Source organism: Plectropomus leopardus, chromosome 15 (genome assembly GCF_008729295.1).
Source record: "Plectropomus leopardus isolate mb chromosome 15, YSFRI_Pleo_2.0, whole genome shotgun sequence".
NCBI classification, from domain to species: domain Eukaryota; kingdom Metazoa; phylum Chordata; class Actinopteri; order Perciformes; family Serranidae; genus Plectropomus; species Plectropomus leopardus.
In genome coordinates this window covers 16483559-16501663 of record NC_056477.1, presented here as the reverse complement: position 1 = coordinate 16501663, position 18105 = coordinate 16483559, and the positions used below count along the sequence as shown (strand labels likewise).

Sequence of the window (18105 nt, the reverse complement as noted above, 5' to 3'; positions counted from 1 at the left end):
TAGATTAGTAGTATAGCACTACATCATGTCATATATTTTTTACATGAAAAGTAAATTTTAGTAAATGTAGTGGGGTGAAAAGTATAGAGTCTGCCTCTGAAATGTCGTAGAAGTATAACATTGAAATACTTAAGTTAAGTACAGATATATCAAACTTGTACTTAAGTACAGTACTTGAGTAAATGTATCTGGATACTCTCCAGCATTGATTGTGTAGCTGGAGAGAAACAGGCTTATGAGGGCTTTTCAAATGCAAAGCTTGTGCCCTTCCCTCTCAGTATACATAGTCAAATCACCAACAGCCAGAGCATAGATTTTTTTCTGTTGTGTGTGGGGAAAAATGTACAGTAAAAACAGCTGAAGGAGAAATTCATAATATATTTTACACAGAAGTCAGCAGTTTTCACTTCTCCATCAGGGCAACTCACTTCCTTAGAGAGAGACAGACTGAAAAAATTCCAGAAGAGGAGGACAGCAGGAGAGCATCACACAGCTGTGTTTTATTTCTCTGTAAAGCAGTACCTATCACAGCAGCTGTTGGGACTGTGTGATGCTTCTGTGTGCTGAGCAGAAAGTCTGGCTCCAGACTCAGAGTCGTCTGGTCTGCCCTTCCAAGATGACATGGCAAGTAATACTCGCATGACTGTCTTTATTTCCTTCCTTCTATCAGAGTCTGTTCACATCAGCATTCTTCAGGCGCGCGTCATTCATGTGTTACTGATGGCAGTTATAGTAGTCCCTTCTCTTTGGGTATGTGAATGTCATTTGAATTGTTTGTTAGTGATTATCAGTTAAGCAGAGGGCTGAGATTTCACTATTGCCATTGTTCAGACCCTGAGTGCGTCTGTGTTTGCGTGTTTGTGTGTGTGTGTGGTGTGGCTCTAGAAATGGCCCCAGTGGAGAGGAACACACTGTGTGGACGGGTTCACTGCTATGAAACCATCCAGGAGTCCTCTGACCAGTGACAAACCAAAGGACCTGGCAGGTAAAGCTCTGTCTTTCTTTCTTTTGTAACAATGACCATTGTATCAAGCAAGGTGATGCCCTATTTTGTGGCTCACTATTAGGGTTGGCACGATATCAGGCTTTCACAACATGATAAACATGGCCAAATATTTTCAGGATTGAAGACAATTAACCTGTCATATTGATAAAAATTAACCCGTCATATTAAATTTTAGCTTTGTCTATTGTGTGTTTTCTCTTTTTTGATAAATGAATGAGACTCAAAATATGATTGTAGGGAGGCGGAGAGGGAGTCTGTAACCATAACTGTACTGAAGTGTACAAAAAGGGTTATTTCACTATTATATTATATGTGTGTGTGTATATATATATATATATATATCACTGCTATTTTGATAGATAGTGACACACACATATAACAGCAACAAATAACAACTGAAGTTCATCTCCTCACAGATCACACTCTGCCTTTTTATTAACTCCTCTACTCCATTTTTTTCTCACTTCCATTTTTGTGATATCTATGATTTGGAGTTAAAGTACCATTGTTGATTGTATCTTTATGGACCATAAACAAATTTAAATTATCTATAGAGCAGATCTATAATACACATGCATATATGCACATACACATGCAGAACAAGTGTTTATTTAGGCAAACACATATGAGACATATGTGATATGTATATATGTATGTCTCAAAATGTACTGTATAAATATTTTATATTTATTATTTCAATTACCTACCCAGTGCCATCTATCTATCAGTCAGATGGCGCTGTGGGAGGGAGACAGAATTGATTTGGGAGTCACTGGATAATTCACACAATATTAACATGTTTTGTTTACATGATATCAGTATTTGATTTTTTAAAAATAATAATATCACAGTTATCATTAGCACCAGAGCTCTCATATAAAGTTAAGCTCTAATTTTAAAGTATTTTTCTGGGTCTGCACCTTTTTCTCTATCATATCTATCAGTCTGGGTATTTTTGAATGTGTAAAGAATTACCTTTCCATGCTTCTACTATCGTAGTGTTTCTCCTTTATGAAGCCTCCATTAAGGCAGTGCACATCTTTTGTCATTGATATGTATGTGAGCTGAGTAGGTTATTTTTCCCTGTGAGAGAGCTCCGTCAGCAGTGTCCCTGTACTGCATTTTCATCTCATCCAGCCTCATGAACTGCTGCATTTATTTGCTCTATCACATCCACTACAGCTAAACTGAATAGGAACAAGAACATCACACCCTTGAGTGTTGTGGCTTTCATCATACAGATTGCTGAGTGACTGAGCAGTGTGGCATTTCCCCTCAGACTATAAATCTTGAACCCGAATGCCTCGGGATACTAAATATGAGTGCTAGAGTTTTGTCAGTTTTTAACACGTGTCCACCCAGATGTATCACACATCTGCGATGGCTTATCAGTACAGACAATGCAATGACTTGCTGTACATGAAACATTTAATGGTGTCAGTTAAATCAAATGTATTGATCTGAGGTTGTAATTCAGGTACAGAGGAGAGCATAATCAAATGTCCATGAGCAAACAGCTGGAGGGATTGAGAAGACTTTGGAGTGGTACAGGAGCCAATGTAAAGAAATGGGTGACAAGACAGAGGACACACAGCCAGATATATTTATAGACGGTGAGAAATTGATACTGAGAGTGTGCAGCAGGAGGCAGAGAGACAGATAGGAGAGGAGAGAGTGAAAGAGAGAGGGAGAGAGAGGCAGAGAGAGAGAGTGGGCAGGGCTCTAGGTATGTGAGAACAACAGCACGCTGGGCCAGTGGGACAGACAGGAGGAGTGAGACGAATGAAAGGAGGAGAGAGAAAGAGGAGTGTGTGTGGTAAAGTGTGTGTGTGTAAGTGTGTGAAATCAGACGGAGACAGTGTCCAAGTGCAAGACAGGGAGCTGGGGAGAGAGATGCTCGGAGAGGATGAGGAGTAACAGGGCGAGGCAGCAGCGAGAGGCTCTGGGTGTGTGTGTGTTTGAGGAATAGTGTGTGAACAGAGGGATGCAGTCATGTCTCTGTGAGAGGGAGCAGCACAGCAACGGTAACCATGCTGAGCCCCAAGATAAAACAGGCACGCCGGGGTAAGCACACTCCCCTTTTTCTCCATCCCTGCATCTTTTTTTCCCTTGCTGTCTTGCTTCTGTCTCTCTGCAGTCCATCTCTTTCTCTCTCACTGTCTCTGCAGAGCTCTATTTGCCCTTCTGTCTTTACAATAATGTGACATCAATATTGGTGTCAGTGCTTTGATATTTACATCAAAAAGGTGGAGCAGCGCCATGTTAGTGGCACCAATGTCATTCTGCACCCTGGTGACAATCAGCAATGACCTGAGTTTTCTTGCATGAGTTGAAGTGTTGAACCTCTATTTCGGTGTCCAGTGCTCATTGAGAGTTAACAGGCTCTACTACAGAGTGATGTAATGCCTCATGTCTCCTGATTATACTGTCCTCATTCCTGGAAGATTTCTTGTGGAAATACTGTGGTGAAACATGGCTGCTGGAAGGATTAATCCACCCTCCAACAATGGCCCCGCATCCAGACAAGTTCACACCTGAACACATGATCTCTATTTGTTCAGGGTTTACTGGGTTAGTTTTGGGTCGGCGTGGTTTTGACAGGTGACTCCAGATCAGAGGTGGTGACAGGAATGCAGGGCTCTCCGCTCCTGTAAATCACAACAGCTGACTGTCAAACATAGTTCCTCTAACGCCGGGTAAAACCCACACATACATGCCTCTCACATGACTGTGTGAAGATGAATAAGGAAGCTGTAAATCACAGGAAGGACTCTTGGCACTGCAGATTATCATGATGCAGAGTATAAATACGGGCTGGGCTCTTCTTAGCAGGTGGTTGGTATAGACTAGCGACACACGCTGGGTCAGGTGGCTCGGGGAGTTGTAACAGTTGCCAACTTCTCTCAGGGAAATGGATTGGTAGCCTATTGAAGGTGGAGTCATTTCCACCCTGACAGAAAGGGATTTCACATCTTTAATATGAAAATTGAACACAACAGAATGGTATTATGACTAACAGCAGCTTCAACAACCCTTACTTTTGTGTGTTTGTGTGTTTTGGCACGTTGTTGTTTAATTTCTCATCTGGCACCAGTCTTATTCTAGACCAGCAGTAAAAGTAAGCTCATAAAAGATGATGGGAACAAGAAGTGCCTCTTCTTTCCTCTTGAACACTGTTGGACAGTGCAGCAGCCACTTCACTTTGCTCACCACGTTTTGTGCGCTTGCCATCTCTCATTTGCTGTAATGGTATTCTCCTTTGATTAGATTCCCAGCTCTGCTCTCCTCTGACCCTTTTATGCAGCATCATACAGCATCGCAGAGCTGGATCTGCACTCAGAAGCTGAGATATCGGAGCAGAATCCTAAAACAGTTAAGTGGTGTGGAGTCTTAGGGGAAGTTGTTGGTAAAACTCTGAGTAATCGGATGTGGTTGAGGCTCCACTCATTATCTCTGAGGCTGAATAATTTGACATTTGAATGGATAATGAAGTGCTTTCGTCAAGAAGCTATTATTTTGAGGCACTTGTGTACTTTCTGTAGGTGATTTTTTTCCATTTCGTGCTTTTTTTAGATGTTGTACATCACATTTCAAAAGGGGAGAAATTCTACTTTTTACTCAATTTCTTTTGAAGGCTTTAATTATTTTACTGATTAAGATTTTAAATGTGATGCATTCTAATAGATTAAATTACCCAACAGTAAATAAAGTCTTTTCAATTTGCTCCGCTGCAAACAAACATAACAGCAAAATGCTTCAGTAATGAATCATTAATAATTAATGAGATTATGTTTTAATGTTACTCTGACTGGGGCCATTTTCATAGTGCACATTATGAACACTTCTACTTTCTATACTTCATTGGTGGATTAAAACATAAACATTTACTCGGATACTGTACTTAAGTACATATTTGTTGTACTGTACTTTAGTATTTCAGTTCTATGCTTTCTTTAGACTTCTACTAGGGCTGTGTTGGATATCATCTTAGAGTTTGGATATCTTAATATGATAAGTGTTGTCTTTTCCTGGTTTTGAAGGCTGCATTACAGAAAAATTATGTCTTTATTTTTAATGCCTGTTGTAGCTATGCTGTTATTTGCCTTTACCTGCTTAGTCATTTTATCCACATTACTGATAAATATTTATCAAAAAAATCTCATTGTGAAAATATCCAATTTAAGCAGTTAACCTATTGTTGCAATATCGATATTGAGGTATTTGGTCAAAAAATAAATAAATTCTAGATATTGCCCCGCCCTACCACCACACTACTATTCAAAGGGTAATACTGTACTTTTTACTCTTCTTCATTTATTTTACTAGTTTCTTTACACATTAAGATTTAAAACACAAAACATGATCAGTCCATAAAATATTATGTCCATATGCAATGTCTCATTCAAGATAATCCACACACCTTGTTATGAGTAGTTTGATGAAGGAACTATTTTCATCTATGGAGCTACACCCAGCAACCTTATCACCACACAGAAGGAAGTGTGTGTCTACACATGGACAAAATGCCTGTAACAGCGCCAGGTGAAGGCTCAACATTAATGGCGTCCTCCTTGGCTGAGCTGAAATGTTAGTTCGCTCAGTGATGTTAGGTGAGCTAGCAGTAGATGTCACGGTGGAGTTGAGGTTGGATGAGGACTCAAATGCAGAACAGAAACCTAACTGAACGCAACCAGGGCCACAAAAACCTCAGGTGAAAACAGGCACAAACAATACAGAGGACCACAGGGAGGATGACAGCAGGGCTAACAGACGAACTGTGAAGGAACTAATGGAAGCATGCAGTCATATATGTACAGGGAACTAATCAGGACAACGACACACAACTGAGGGACAAGTGAGACTGATAAAAGACAGGTGAAACTAATCAGGGAAACAAACAAGACAGGAAGTAAAACCAGACATGACACAAAAGGAGTGATAATACAAAATAGAACAGGAAACTCAACATGAGAAACAAGAAACAAGGAAAACACAAACAGAAAAACTCTAAAAACAAAGTCTAAAATATCACTCAAAACCCAAGATCATGACAGTAGATGCACACTTCCTTCTGCGCTGCGATACAGTTGGTGGGTGTTAGAAAGAAAATACATGAAAAGTTCTGTGGATTATCTTGAGTAACCCGGTCTTGATTTCTGGAAAGAGACATTACTGTTGAGTTTTTCAATTCAACTTTTGGGGTGAATTGTCCCTTTAAGTACATTTTACTGTAAATTTAGGGTGCTTTTATTCATTATTTTTTTATTTATTATTATTTTAACATTTTGAATGCAGAACGTTTATTTGTGATGGAGTATTTTTATAGAGTGGCATTTTTAGGGTAAAGTATTTGAATACTTAATCACTATTTATCACTAATGACCTCATACGTATATTATTTTATTGTTTATACATGAAATGCACTTCAATTGACATTATTTCCTGAAGAGCCAACGATTTGATCCTTGATTTGATCCTAGTTCTTTGCTGACAGTAATTTTTTTAAGTTCCTCTCTGAGATTTCCTGCTTCTTTTTTTAAAGATGTACAAGACGTGTCCGCTGTATTTATAGATCCTGCTCTGCCTGCTCACGCTGTCAGCACACAGTTTTGTTAATGGCTGCTTCACGTGGTCTCCAGTTTTGTCCCTTCCCAGCAATCATGACTCTGCAAATGAAGGACATCCAGAGGGGGGCGAAATAAAATGAGGAGTCCAGACAGAGAACTGATAAGAGAGAGGGAGAGAGAGAGAGATTTCCATCCAGGCCCTTCCAGATACCTTCACTGCTGTCCTCAGCAGAAAGCAAGATGCAATTAAGAAAAAAAATGGCATTGATTTCTTCCTCCTCTCTCTGCCTTCTGTTTATCTCTCTCCCTCTCCCCTCTGACTCCCCAGGGATCATTCCACAGTCACTGTTTTTGCTCTATACCTTTGGCATACAGTATTTATGCCAATACACTATAATCCATGCTTATAATCAGTCCGTAGTCGTTAAAGCGCAACCTGATCCAACGCAAAACTCCTCTCTTTACCGCAATGAAATTAGAAATGATAAATGCCCTCATTAATATCTGAAACACATAATAAAATGGAATGGAATAGAGAGATGGATTTCTTCTTACAGCAGGATCTCTTTGCTGCAAGATGGAGGCCAAGCCTTGGTAGATTGACTTAAGAGGAAATCTGGATGCATGGTCAAGCCTGTGTGGGCTTAGCTGAACCCAAGAGAGGCTTCTGTGAATAATGATTCAGTATCATCTTTGGGTGAATTTTTAGAATAGCAGCAAACAACAAAGGGAGAAAATCCCAAAATAACATGAATCATCTGTCTTCTATATTTCTCTATATTTCTTTATCTCTCTGTCTCGCTCTCATCCTGATGCTCTTAATCCTGTGACCTCCTCTGTCCCTCACTTTATCTTTATATGTGTGTGGTCATGCAGCGCGGTCCAAGAGCATGGTTCTCGGAGAGTTGTCTCGGGTCTCCAGGCCCTGCTCTCCTCTGGATCAGGAGAAAGCTCTGAAGGCAGGCTGGCTGAAGAGACAGCGGAGTATCATGAAAAACTGGCAGCTGCGATGGTTTGTCCTGAGGACTGAGGCTCTGTATTTCTACAAGGACCAGGATGAAACGAAGGCACAGGTGACGCTTACAAAATAACACATACACAAGACAGTTACCTGATGTCACCTGTTGCCACAGGAGGCTGCCCCGCTGTGTGTTTGGATTGACTCTGCTTTAAAGCCTGATACATGTTCAAGCTTCATGAATTTATCTGGTTCGTGTTTCCCCCGGGGACAGTCGATCCATTGTGTTCACCAACTGTGAAAACACCTTATTGATTCTTTTAAATAAGGCAACAAAATACATGTTGCAACCCTCTAGGAAAATATAGCCATTTTCTGCATAATTTGGCTGTGATTTTTAAAGCTTCATGCTTTTATCTTTATATTTTTGGTTTCAAACTATAGCTGGATAAATATCCGATCATCTTTCACACAAAAGTCATCCCCTTAAAGCAATACATCACACAAAATTATCATATCAGTTTCTCACCCTTTTTATTTTGAAGAAAACTTGTGTCTATGTGTCTCCACGTACTGGCAAACATATTGATTCATTGATTGATGGGGGACCATGTTTAACAACAATAAACTGTATCAAGAATGTTTATTCATAAACTTTCACATAACTTGCGCAGTATAGTGCAACTCTCATTTATCCGGCCAATCCATCCATTGCACACCAAGTCCATATTCTTTGTCTGAAATTGTAGCATGTTTAAAATTAAATACAACCTCACATTGTGTCAGTCACATTTGCACACTGACTGTCATTAAAGTTTCAAGAACAGATTCCATTTTCTGCGTTTTTGCATCTATCAAAAGGCTAGAGATACTTGTCTGAGAAGAGAACCGAGGTGCACAATATCATTTTATAACTCAGATCACTTACTTTTTACAGTTCAGATATTATTATTTAGGTGGATGAGATGACGAAAGGAAGGTTGTAAACAAGGATTAGGACCGCAAACAGACAGAGAGAGGACAGCTCAGCCCCTTCATGTTAGCGCCAAATGCAAGACATAGAGAGTGGTGACAGCTAGGGAGGTATCCACAGTGGAAAGAAGCGAGGAGGAAATGTGTCTTTTCATTTTGTTTGGTACTGTGAAACAGAAAGAACAATAAAAGGCATCATACTCAGAGTGCAAGGTTTCTGTTTATTACCATTTTGATCGGATGACAGATTCTAAAAATTAAATACAAAAAAATATGGACTTCGTCTTTATGCTCAGGAGTTCCCAAACACATGGATTTTTGCTAAAACTGTAATATTTAAAACACTTCAGTATAAACAGTCTCACACGTGGACTGAGCATACAACTGGATAAATGAGTCTTGATCATACTGCACAAGTTATGTGAGCTTGTGGAGACTCTTCTTTTTTTTTTTTATCTAGCTCTGCTGTTGTTAAACACGCCCTCCATTTACTCCAATTTATCAACAATTTTTCTGCTGTTTTTTTAATCTTCATTCATCATGGAGGCATGCAAGACAAACATAGTTTTCCTTACGAATTCAACATAACACGGGGTGAATAATTAATATACAAATGATCATTTTGTGGGTGGAGTATTCCATACTCTCCATTAAAATTGCAGTGTGTTGTTATTGGTCTGACACACACCCTGATAATGTGGTAACTAGCTGCCCTGTGGTTCTGCTGTAAGCACTTAGTAGATGACCTTTGAGCCTGTCTATGCTGGAAGGATCAGAAATGCACAGTACAGGAAGCGGCAGGGGGATAAATAGATGAAGAAATGTTTCCCTGAGTCATCCCTCCCTCCATCATCATTACCTCCCTCTTTTGGACGCATGCCCAGAGCTCAGTGTACTCAGAACTCTATAATGTTTAACATGCACTACACGTCCAAGTCCAGAACCACTAATTGATTTCTTGTTTGGCCCTTGAATACCGTTGGTACAGGTGTTTTCCTCATGCCTGGCCGCCTGTCAGTCTGTCTTTCTATCTGCCAATCTAACACCTTACTCTCTTTTCTCCTGCAGGGTTGTATTCCCCTTCAGGGCAGTCAGGTCAATGAGCTGCCTGCCAATCAGGACGAGCCTGGTCGTCACCCGTTTGAAATCGTTCCAGGTGAGTTGGCACGGTGACAACTGTGTGTGCATGGAAGCGAATCAGTAAGTAAGGCTTGCTGAAGTGATGCTGAACCATCTGTTTAGTACTGAGTACAAGATTTTTATACAAAATTGTATGTTAGATTAAATAATGATGTATGATGAAGCAGATCAGATTTAATTTCCATCAGCACCAAAATGTTATATTTGCAGAAAAAGACATCAAGATCAAAGCGTGACTCAGCCTGTAAGTGCCACACCTACCTATATCCAACAACCATTCGTTTTTAGCATTCAGGAGATGATGAAATCCCAAATTGTGCAACATCAGTGCATATACTACAACCCCTACAACATTACAGGTTTGCTATGAATTACAGAAGGCATCTCTCTGTTTTGCCTCAAATTATGATCATACTGTACATACAGCAGGTCATATTCTCCATGTAAACCTTGTTGACTAAGATTCAAAGTGATGGGTGGAAAACAGAAGTAAACTAAAAGCTACATATGAGTCACAGGCTGCAACGCATGCATGAAATATGCAGAATAGCAGAAAGGATGTGATTGCCATGGCCATGTGTCCCAGGATACAACAACGGCGTCATTCATTTCTGCTCTTGACAGCGTGGGGTTGGCATGATTAGTGTCTGAACAGTGGACAGTATGTACAGCAGATAGATCAGAGGGCCTGCTTCAATGAAAGAAAGAAAGAAAAAGAAAGAAAGAAAGTGAAAGCCGCACTTGGACAGACATGAAGCTGAGAGTTGGAAGAGAGTTTGTGGGGTTACTGGCTGTGATGGTAGTGCCACTGTCTGACCCCTAATGCAACAGCATCTTGGGTCACCTGCAAGGATTCTGCCATTGTTCATGTGGCCTCTGTTTTCGGCTGGCTGTATGAGTTCAACATGGGTCATTACTGCAGCAGTTTGACTAACTCCTTGACAGTTTATCCTGAGGATCAGCTTTCTATTAATGATCGTAGTAAGTACATTTTTCCCACTTTGATTAACAATGATGGGACTGCAGAATAGAAATACTATAACACTTCTACTTTTAAAAGCTGAACTGAAGCTGAAAGTATTGTATTTATTTCCCTCTCTGGCTTGTTGCCAGGATTGGCAAGGTATTTTGGTATTATATCAGAGGTCCTGCAGAAAAAACAACAACTATTTCATAGAAACACTGCACACAGAAACAATTGTGACATTTTTACTCTGAAAGTCTAATAACACCAGCATGTCAGCTGTCTCTGTTCTACTGCAGTTTTTAATGGGTGTGATGACAAAACTGTCTGCACTTTCTCACTTGAACATATTGTGCATACACACAGTATACAACACACTACTTGTGTTAATAATGCTACTGCAGGACTGCATAGTGCTATATGGAACACACTGCATCATTATCACATGTGGCCACAAATACTATGGGTGCAAAACAACAAGGCCGTTGCATTTAGTGTTTTTAATTGTGCGTGTGGCCTTTCTGTGTCTTCACATAATGAACCATTCCTGTGTTAACACATGTTTTAACTCATGAATTATGGAAGGACATTGACAGGGGGCTACCTAAGTCAATATTATACAATTTATTGAAATACAACAATGCTGCAATCTGATATTGATTTATGGTTATTTTTTAATACTGCACTATTCAGAATTGGTGATTAATACATTCAATGATCTGTAACATAAATGTTTTCCTCACCCCAACCTATTTATCATTCCTCACCTCACAGGCAGTTACATTTCACAGCAGCATGAAAATCAACTTTGATGGTCTTGGAAAAAAAGATGCTCATACTGATAAATTACCTTGAGGTTTTAGTTCTCTGCAAGCCAATTTCCCATAAAGCAGAAAGGAGACCAATGCCTGCCTATGTGTTAAGAAAAAAACATTCAGAGACACAGCACAAGTACTTTGGAAAATGGTTGGTAGTTATGCAAATTATATGCAATTTGTGGTAAATGGGGTAAAACATGCAAATACACCAGTGTGGTCTCATAACAGATGCTGTGAAAAAGGTGTTGGACAGAGAGACAAAAGCGACGTGGTGAGAGGCATGGTGCAGTTGCTGGTGTCCACAGGGAACACTACGCTTTCTGGGTCATTTCTTTCACACATAACACACTATGCAGTACAGTGCAGGACTTAGTGATGAATGCAGGTACTGATAGCCTACACAGCAACCCCAACCAAATCCACACACTGTCTTTTGGATTGCATTTATATGGTTTTCATCTGTAAGAACATTTTATGAATAGCAGCTTTGAATCTTTTATCTCCATCTGTAACTGAGTGGTGCTTCCACCTCTTCAAAGGCAAGCAACAAAGGGAGAGAATTTCACATAGTACAATCAAAGCTAAACTGAAATAAACTAAAATGTCAAACTAAAATGTCAAAGCGGGCGGTATCAAGCTGTGTGCAGCCAGAGGAAGGATAGGCAGGGAGGTAGAGCTGCATGGCTGCGTCTTTGTACTTTACAGGGGTTCTGGAGCTAATAAGGTTATTGGATGTACTGATAGTTCTAGTTGATAGATCTTAACAGATCATACACTTTATGGGATCAGCAAAGTGTTTTTCTAAGTGGTATCTGTTCTGTGTGTGATTTTACATATTTGAAGCACAGAGGCTTTACGGTGTGTTAGTCATTTTGTCCTATTGATCCAGAGAGTAATGAAATATGTCTGTGTTTCCAGGGGGGGCCGGAGAAAAGGATCGAACGGGCATAAGTCACGAATCATTCCTGCTGATGGCTAACTCTCAGACTGACATGGAGGAATGGGTCAGAGCCATACGTAGAGTCATATGGGCTCCACTTGGAGGAGGTGTGATTCTCAAGCATACATACACACAAACAGCACAGTTTACTGTAATTCAGCTAATATGTTATCAATCATTTAGAGAGGAAACTTAAAGGTTCAGTGTGTAGGATTTAGGGGCATCTATTGGCAGAAATGGAATACTATATCAATTATGTGTTTTGTTTTTATTGTTTTTATGTTTTTATTAGTTTATAATCACCTGAAAACAATTTAGTACAAAACTGGGTATTAAATGCAACAAATACCAAGAACAGTTTGTCAAACTCAATCTGTACTTACGTAATCAGGGGTCATACATGTGTAGGCAGTCAGGGAAGGCAGAAAATCCATTCAGGGAAATCACACAAGAAACTATAAATCCATAAATAAAGTCAAAAATAAAGTCATAAACCAGACTGGAGAGCATGAACACACTAAGCCAACAATGACAATCCGGCAACTGAATGGAGAAAACACTGGTCTTTAAAATCACAAGGGCTGATTACTAACTACACACAGGTGAGTGAAACAAGACACAAGTAAAACACAAGGCAATCAAAAAGGCAGGAAAAGTACAAGATGTACTAAACACAATGAGAAAACATTTCAAAATAAAACAGGAAGTGGACACAAACACATGAACAGACAGAATATCACAGAAAATATGAATCGGTGTGTTTTTATTACATTAGAATGAGCCATTTATATCTACAAATGGAGCGGGTCGTCCTCCACAGAGGCCACCATATTGTTCTTCAGTAGACCAGAACAGACAAACCAAACACTGTTGCTAGACAGGGCCATTCGTGTTTTTGCATTGGCCAGCGTAGTTCTCCTACATCCTTGGCACACGGTAGAAGATTCAGTCCTGCAACCTCACTGCTAGTTGCCACTAAAGGCCATGACACACCAAGCAGAACTAGCGGCGACGAAAGCCCCCTGCTGTGTCGCCCTAACGTCATTGTGTCTCAGCCAAAAAGTTGCACAGGAACACACCAACACAAGAGCCAACAAGCACATACGTTTTGGACCTGTGTGAGAGGACATACCCCTCCATGCCAGCAGACTGCGGCTGCTGTGTTCATCATTCAAAACAGGAAACCAGAAGACTGCCATGACGCGAGTTAGCAAGTTAGCAAGTTAGCACATTAACAACACAGCCCAATCTTGACAGAACAAAGCATTTACTGTGCGTCAGTGAACAATGACAAAATCATCACAAAATGTTTCTGTTAAGAGTTTCATGGTTAAAGAAAAATAATCCTACCTCATATAACAAGTTTGTTTCGACCTCACTCCCTCTTAACTTTAGCTGTTTGTTTACTTCCTCCCTTCAGTTTCACTTCTTGTGCACTAAGCTGAACAGTCAATTACAGTCATTTCATTCACCAACAGGCCCCATGGCCGCCACCACAGATTCAACATGTTGAATCTGCAGGAAAAAAAGCTGACAAGGGCTGTGGGTGCTCGCCTTTGGCCCAATGTATGGACAGCTTACCATCAGCTTGGTGTGTCACAGCATTAAATCCCACACACTAGACCTTTAAACTTCTTACCCTCTGAGCTATTTGTCCCTGATTCATTTAATGTGTGTCTGCAGGTGTGTTTGGGCAGCACCTTGAGGAGACAATGTTGTACGAAGCCCAATGTGGCCCTCAGCGACTGGTCCCAGTGCTGGTTGAACAGTGTGCATGTTTCATTCGTGAGCATGGACTGGAGGAGGAGGGCCTTTTCCGGGCCCCTGGACAAACCAATCATGTCCGAGAGCTGCAGGATGCCTTTGACCGTGGCGAGAAGCCAGTGTTTGACAGGTGCTGCAGTGGGAGGGGGCATTTCATCCATAGCAGCATGCAGAGCTATAATCTATTCTTTACTGTATGCACACTATTTTTCTTACAGTACCACAGATGTCCACACAGTGGCATCCCTGCTGAAGCTGTACATACGGGAGCTGCCAGAGCCTATAATCCCTTTCTCTAAATACACACAGTTTCTCTCTTGTGCTCCGCTTCTTACCAAGGACAAAGCGATGGTAATACCATATCTGATTAACTCTTCACTGGGACCCTTCCAAATTCTTTCCTTGGCAATAAACATGTCTTATTTTTCTTCAAGGGTATCATAGAGCTCAGCAAACAGGTGAAATCCCTTCCTCAGGTCAACTACAACCTCCTCAAATACATCTGCAAGTAAGCAAACTGTTTTGTAACCTGCTGTATATATCAGTACTTGTTAAAGCAGCTGATGTGACTGTGATGGGCTTCATTGTTGCTGCTATGTCCCATTCACTGTTTGATGATTTCGGAAGTGTCAGCCTGTCATACAAGAGAAATCACATTCATTACACCCACATCCTCGTCATCAGGGGAAGTGACATCACATTGATTGACTCCGAGTGTGTATAATTGCACGTCTTCTCTGCCTTCTGCATCTATTTAAATAACATCAGCTGAACCCACACATCAGCCAGACTTATGACTCAGCCCTCCTTTTCATAAGTTCAAGTTGTACTAGACAAAAGAGAACCAGGGGTTTCTACCAATTTAAGCAGAGCAGCCAGTGCTGATGATTTTACATAACACATCATGCTTTTACTTCTGTCTGCTCAGGTTTCTGGACGAGGTTCAGTCTCACTCCAATGAGAACAAAATGAGTGTTCAAAATCTGGCCACTGTGTTTGGACCCAACATTCTTCGGCCCAGAGTGGAGGATCCAGTCACCATGATGGAGGGTTGGTGATAATAGTTACATTTGTTAAAGGGAAAGTTCATCCCAAACTCCATAATACATTTTTTTCTCTTACCTGTAGTGTTATTCATTAGTCTAGAATATTTTGGTGTAAGTTGCCAAGTGTTGGAGATATCAGCCATAGAGATGTCTACCTTTTCTCAAATATAATAGAACTAAATATCATTCAGCTTGTTCTGCTCAAAGCACCAAAAAAATAGACTTGAAAAAATTAACAGCTATGTTTCTTTACAAAAATCATGACCAAGTTACTCAAGAAAGTCCATAGACCTTGTTGTGAGCAGTTTCATACAGGAACTATTTTCTTTTTACAGAACTACACTCGCCAACCCTCACTTCCCTCGCAAAGGGAAGCATGCATTGTACTGCTGGCTCACCTTGCACCACTGAGCTAGCTAAGATTGCAGCTTAGTTGAGGATGACTGTTGAAGTTTACTTCTCTTACTGTCACAAGCCTATCGTCCATGAGTAGATACACACTTCCATCTGTGCGGTGATATGGTTGGTGTATGTAGTTAGGCAGAGAGAAAATAGTTCCTACATGAAACAGTTCACAACAAGGTCTGTAGATTACCTTGACTAACCGGGTCATGATGTCTGGAAATAGACATTACTATCCAGTTTTTAAAATGTATTTTCTTGAGCACCGCAAGCAGAGTGCCATCTAGATTGATTATATTTGAGTGAGTAGACATCTCTATAGACTTGATATCTTCAACACTGCAAGTCACACCAAAACAATTTAGACTGATAAGTAGCACAACCTTTTATTGTCAACAATGCACAATTGATGATGACATGAAACATTTAAAGCAGGTGGATGCCTGTGTGTGTTTGTCATTATGAACAGGAAGTTCGCAGGTGCAGCACCTCATGACTGTCCTCATCAGTGAACATGCCCGACTCTACCAACGAGAGGAGCCGGAAATGGAGGCCAAGTTTCCCCCACAGCAACAGCTGAGTCCTATCCAGCGATGCAAAGTGGAATGGGTCTCACAAGAAGACACTGACACTCCAGTCTCCTCAGGCACAGGGTCCAAAACTCCTAAAGAGGAACCCCAATCATCCACCCCTACTTCCAACAGTAATCCAACTGCACCAAGCCCCATTACAACGTTGGAGAAGGTTGTGGATGGTCAGACTGAAGGGAAGGATAAAGGTCAGCCAGAAGTGGACGGAAAAGCAGATAGCAAACCTGAAGGGAAAGGCAGCGGTGAAGTAGCTGTAAGCCCCAGTAAACAGTCTAAAGCTCTGCCCTCTTGGAGATCCTCCTTCAAAGGCAGCGCAACATCTGGGGGGCCGAGGGGGAAAATTGGGGGGTCAGCAGGGGATGTGTCAGCAGCTGGTGGGAGCAACTGGCTGATGAATGGCTTGTCATCCCTCCGAGTTCACAGGCGCACCACTTCATCCGGTGAGAGACTTAAAGACTCTTCCCTGAAAGATTCAACCCTTTCCCTTAAGGAGACCAGTCTTAAGGACACACAGAGAGACTCTGATGACGACTCTTCTCAGATGCCTTTGTCTCACAGAGCCCTCCTCCAGTCCCACAGACTTTCTGCCTATGACAATGTTGCCCCCTCTAGTCTTAGTCTTCCTGCTGACACCTCCATCTGGACATCCTTTGAGATCTCGCTGGCCGAGCCAGAGGGAAGCGACAAGGCAGTGAAATTAGGGCAGGGTCAAGAGAGACCCCCAGAGGAGAGGGACAGTACAAGTACTCCAGATCAAAGTGCAAGCGGTGCTGAGGATGATCTCACAGGAACAAACGAAGGTCTCACCAACATGCTGACCGAGCTCAAGCAGGAGCTTAAGAAACAGAGGACGAGCTACGAAAGCTGCATTCGCAAGTAAGAATGAGTGACTTCTTGTCAATAACCAATTAAAATCAGCATGAGTTGTTATTTATAACCTCTTTTTCTCTTTTTTTGAGGTTGGAAGAGTCCTGTTTGAAGTACCAATCCCAGGTAAACCGCCTCGAGGAGGAGCTAGACCAAGAGAAGAAGAAGTTCCAAATGCTGGAGATCCGACTCAGGAACTCGGAGCGGGCACACCAAGATGCAGAGAACCGAAACATTCTTCTCCAGAAAGAGATGGAGGAGTTCTTCAAAACCCTTGGAGATCTGACCACAGGTGCAGCACGGACCAACTAGACCAACCTGCCTTCATCTGGTCCATCAGAGGAGGAGGAGCTCAATTACTGGGAAGACCAGCCAGCCCCAAAGCTTTTAAGACCAAATACCTCTAGTGCAGTACTACTTGCCATCATGTCCTCTTTAGTACAGCCGTCTTGTGCCTACACTTACCAGTGCCGGTGCCAAACAAGAACTCCTCTGGACCAAGCAAGCAATTTACCATTCCACAATCCTTCAATATTCTAGACAATTCTTCATATACACCATAGGTCATGTAATTATTTATTTATTGACTAAATCCCTCTGTAAGAAAGCAAAAAAAAAAAAGCCTTATTGATGTGAGGTCCAGTCTTCCCATTCACATCCTCTTCATTTCCCCTTACAGAGAACCCCAGGAAAGAGACCTAAACCCGGAAATTTGTTAGCTTTCAAGCACTTCAGGATCCCTCGACTCAAAGTAAATGGGTCTTTTGAATGGGTTTTTGATTAGATGCCTAAAGTAAGTTACATAAAATTCATCAGTAAGTACCCCGCTTGAGAACTTTGAAGCTTTTAAGTCTTTAAAAAGGCGGTTGCTAACAAGTGGCAGGGCCAGACAACAGAATGTCACTATGCCAAGCCATGTTGTGCTTTTACAGCCTTGCTGTGGTGGCCACACAAACATACTGTAGTTTGTTTATAGCCTCACATTAGCTTTTACTTCTGGTGATTGCATTTAGGCTTTAAAAATCCTAAAAGTGGTGTTTATTTGTGAAGATCATCTTGCTGAACAAAACA

At 41.2% G+C, this 18105-nt stretch overlaps 1 protein-coding gene across 5 annotated transcripts; it reads left to right on the top strand.

Moving 5' to 3' along the window:
* The first annotated feature begins 457 nt into the window (after nucleotides 1-457).
* Nucleotides 458-18062, top strand: arhgap22 (Rho GTPase activating protein 22). 5 transcript variants are annotated; one of them, XM_042501652.1, is made up of 11 exons: nucleotides 458-624; nucleotides 886-985; nucleotides 7450-7646; nucleotides 9572-9659; nucleotides 12344-12472; nucleotides 14049-14259; nucleotides 14348-14480; nucleotides 14564-14637; nucleotides 15058-15179; nucleotides 16047-17043; nucleotides 17127-18062. In XM_042501652.1, the coding sequence occupies exons 1-11, from the start codon at nucleotides 622-624 to the stop codon at nucleotides 17344-17346; spliced, it is 2274 nt and encodes a 757-aa protein (XP_042357586.1). In that variant the 5' UTR covers nucleotides 458-621; the 3' UTR covers nucleotides 17347-18062. The 5 variants fall into 5 exon arrangements, with proteins under 5 accessions (XP_042357586.1, XP_042357585.1, XP_042357587.1 ...); XM_042501651.1 differs by lacking the exon at nucleotides 458-624 and adding an exon at nucleotides 721-750; XM_042501653.1 differs by lacking the exons at nucleotides 458-624; nucleotides 886-985 and adding an exon at nucleotides 2680-3070.
* The last annotated feature ends 43 nt before the right edge of the window (nucleotides 18063-18105 follow it).

Excerpts from the sequence above, each read along its gene's own strand:
- arhgap22 (XM_042501651.1), top strand. The coding sequence starts at position 721 with ATGGCAGTTATAGTAGTCCCTTCTCTTTGG. Across the intron at positions 9,660-12,343 it reads CCCGTTTGAAATCGTTCCAG|GGGGGGCCGGAGAAAAGGAT; the intron begins GTGAGTTGGCAC and ends CTGTGTTTCCAG. Across the intron at positions 14,260-14,347 it reads GAGAAGCCAGTGTTTGACAG|TACCACAGATGTCCACACAG; the intron begins GTGCTGCAGTGG and ends TTTTTCTTACAG.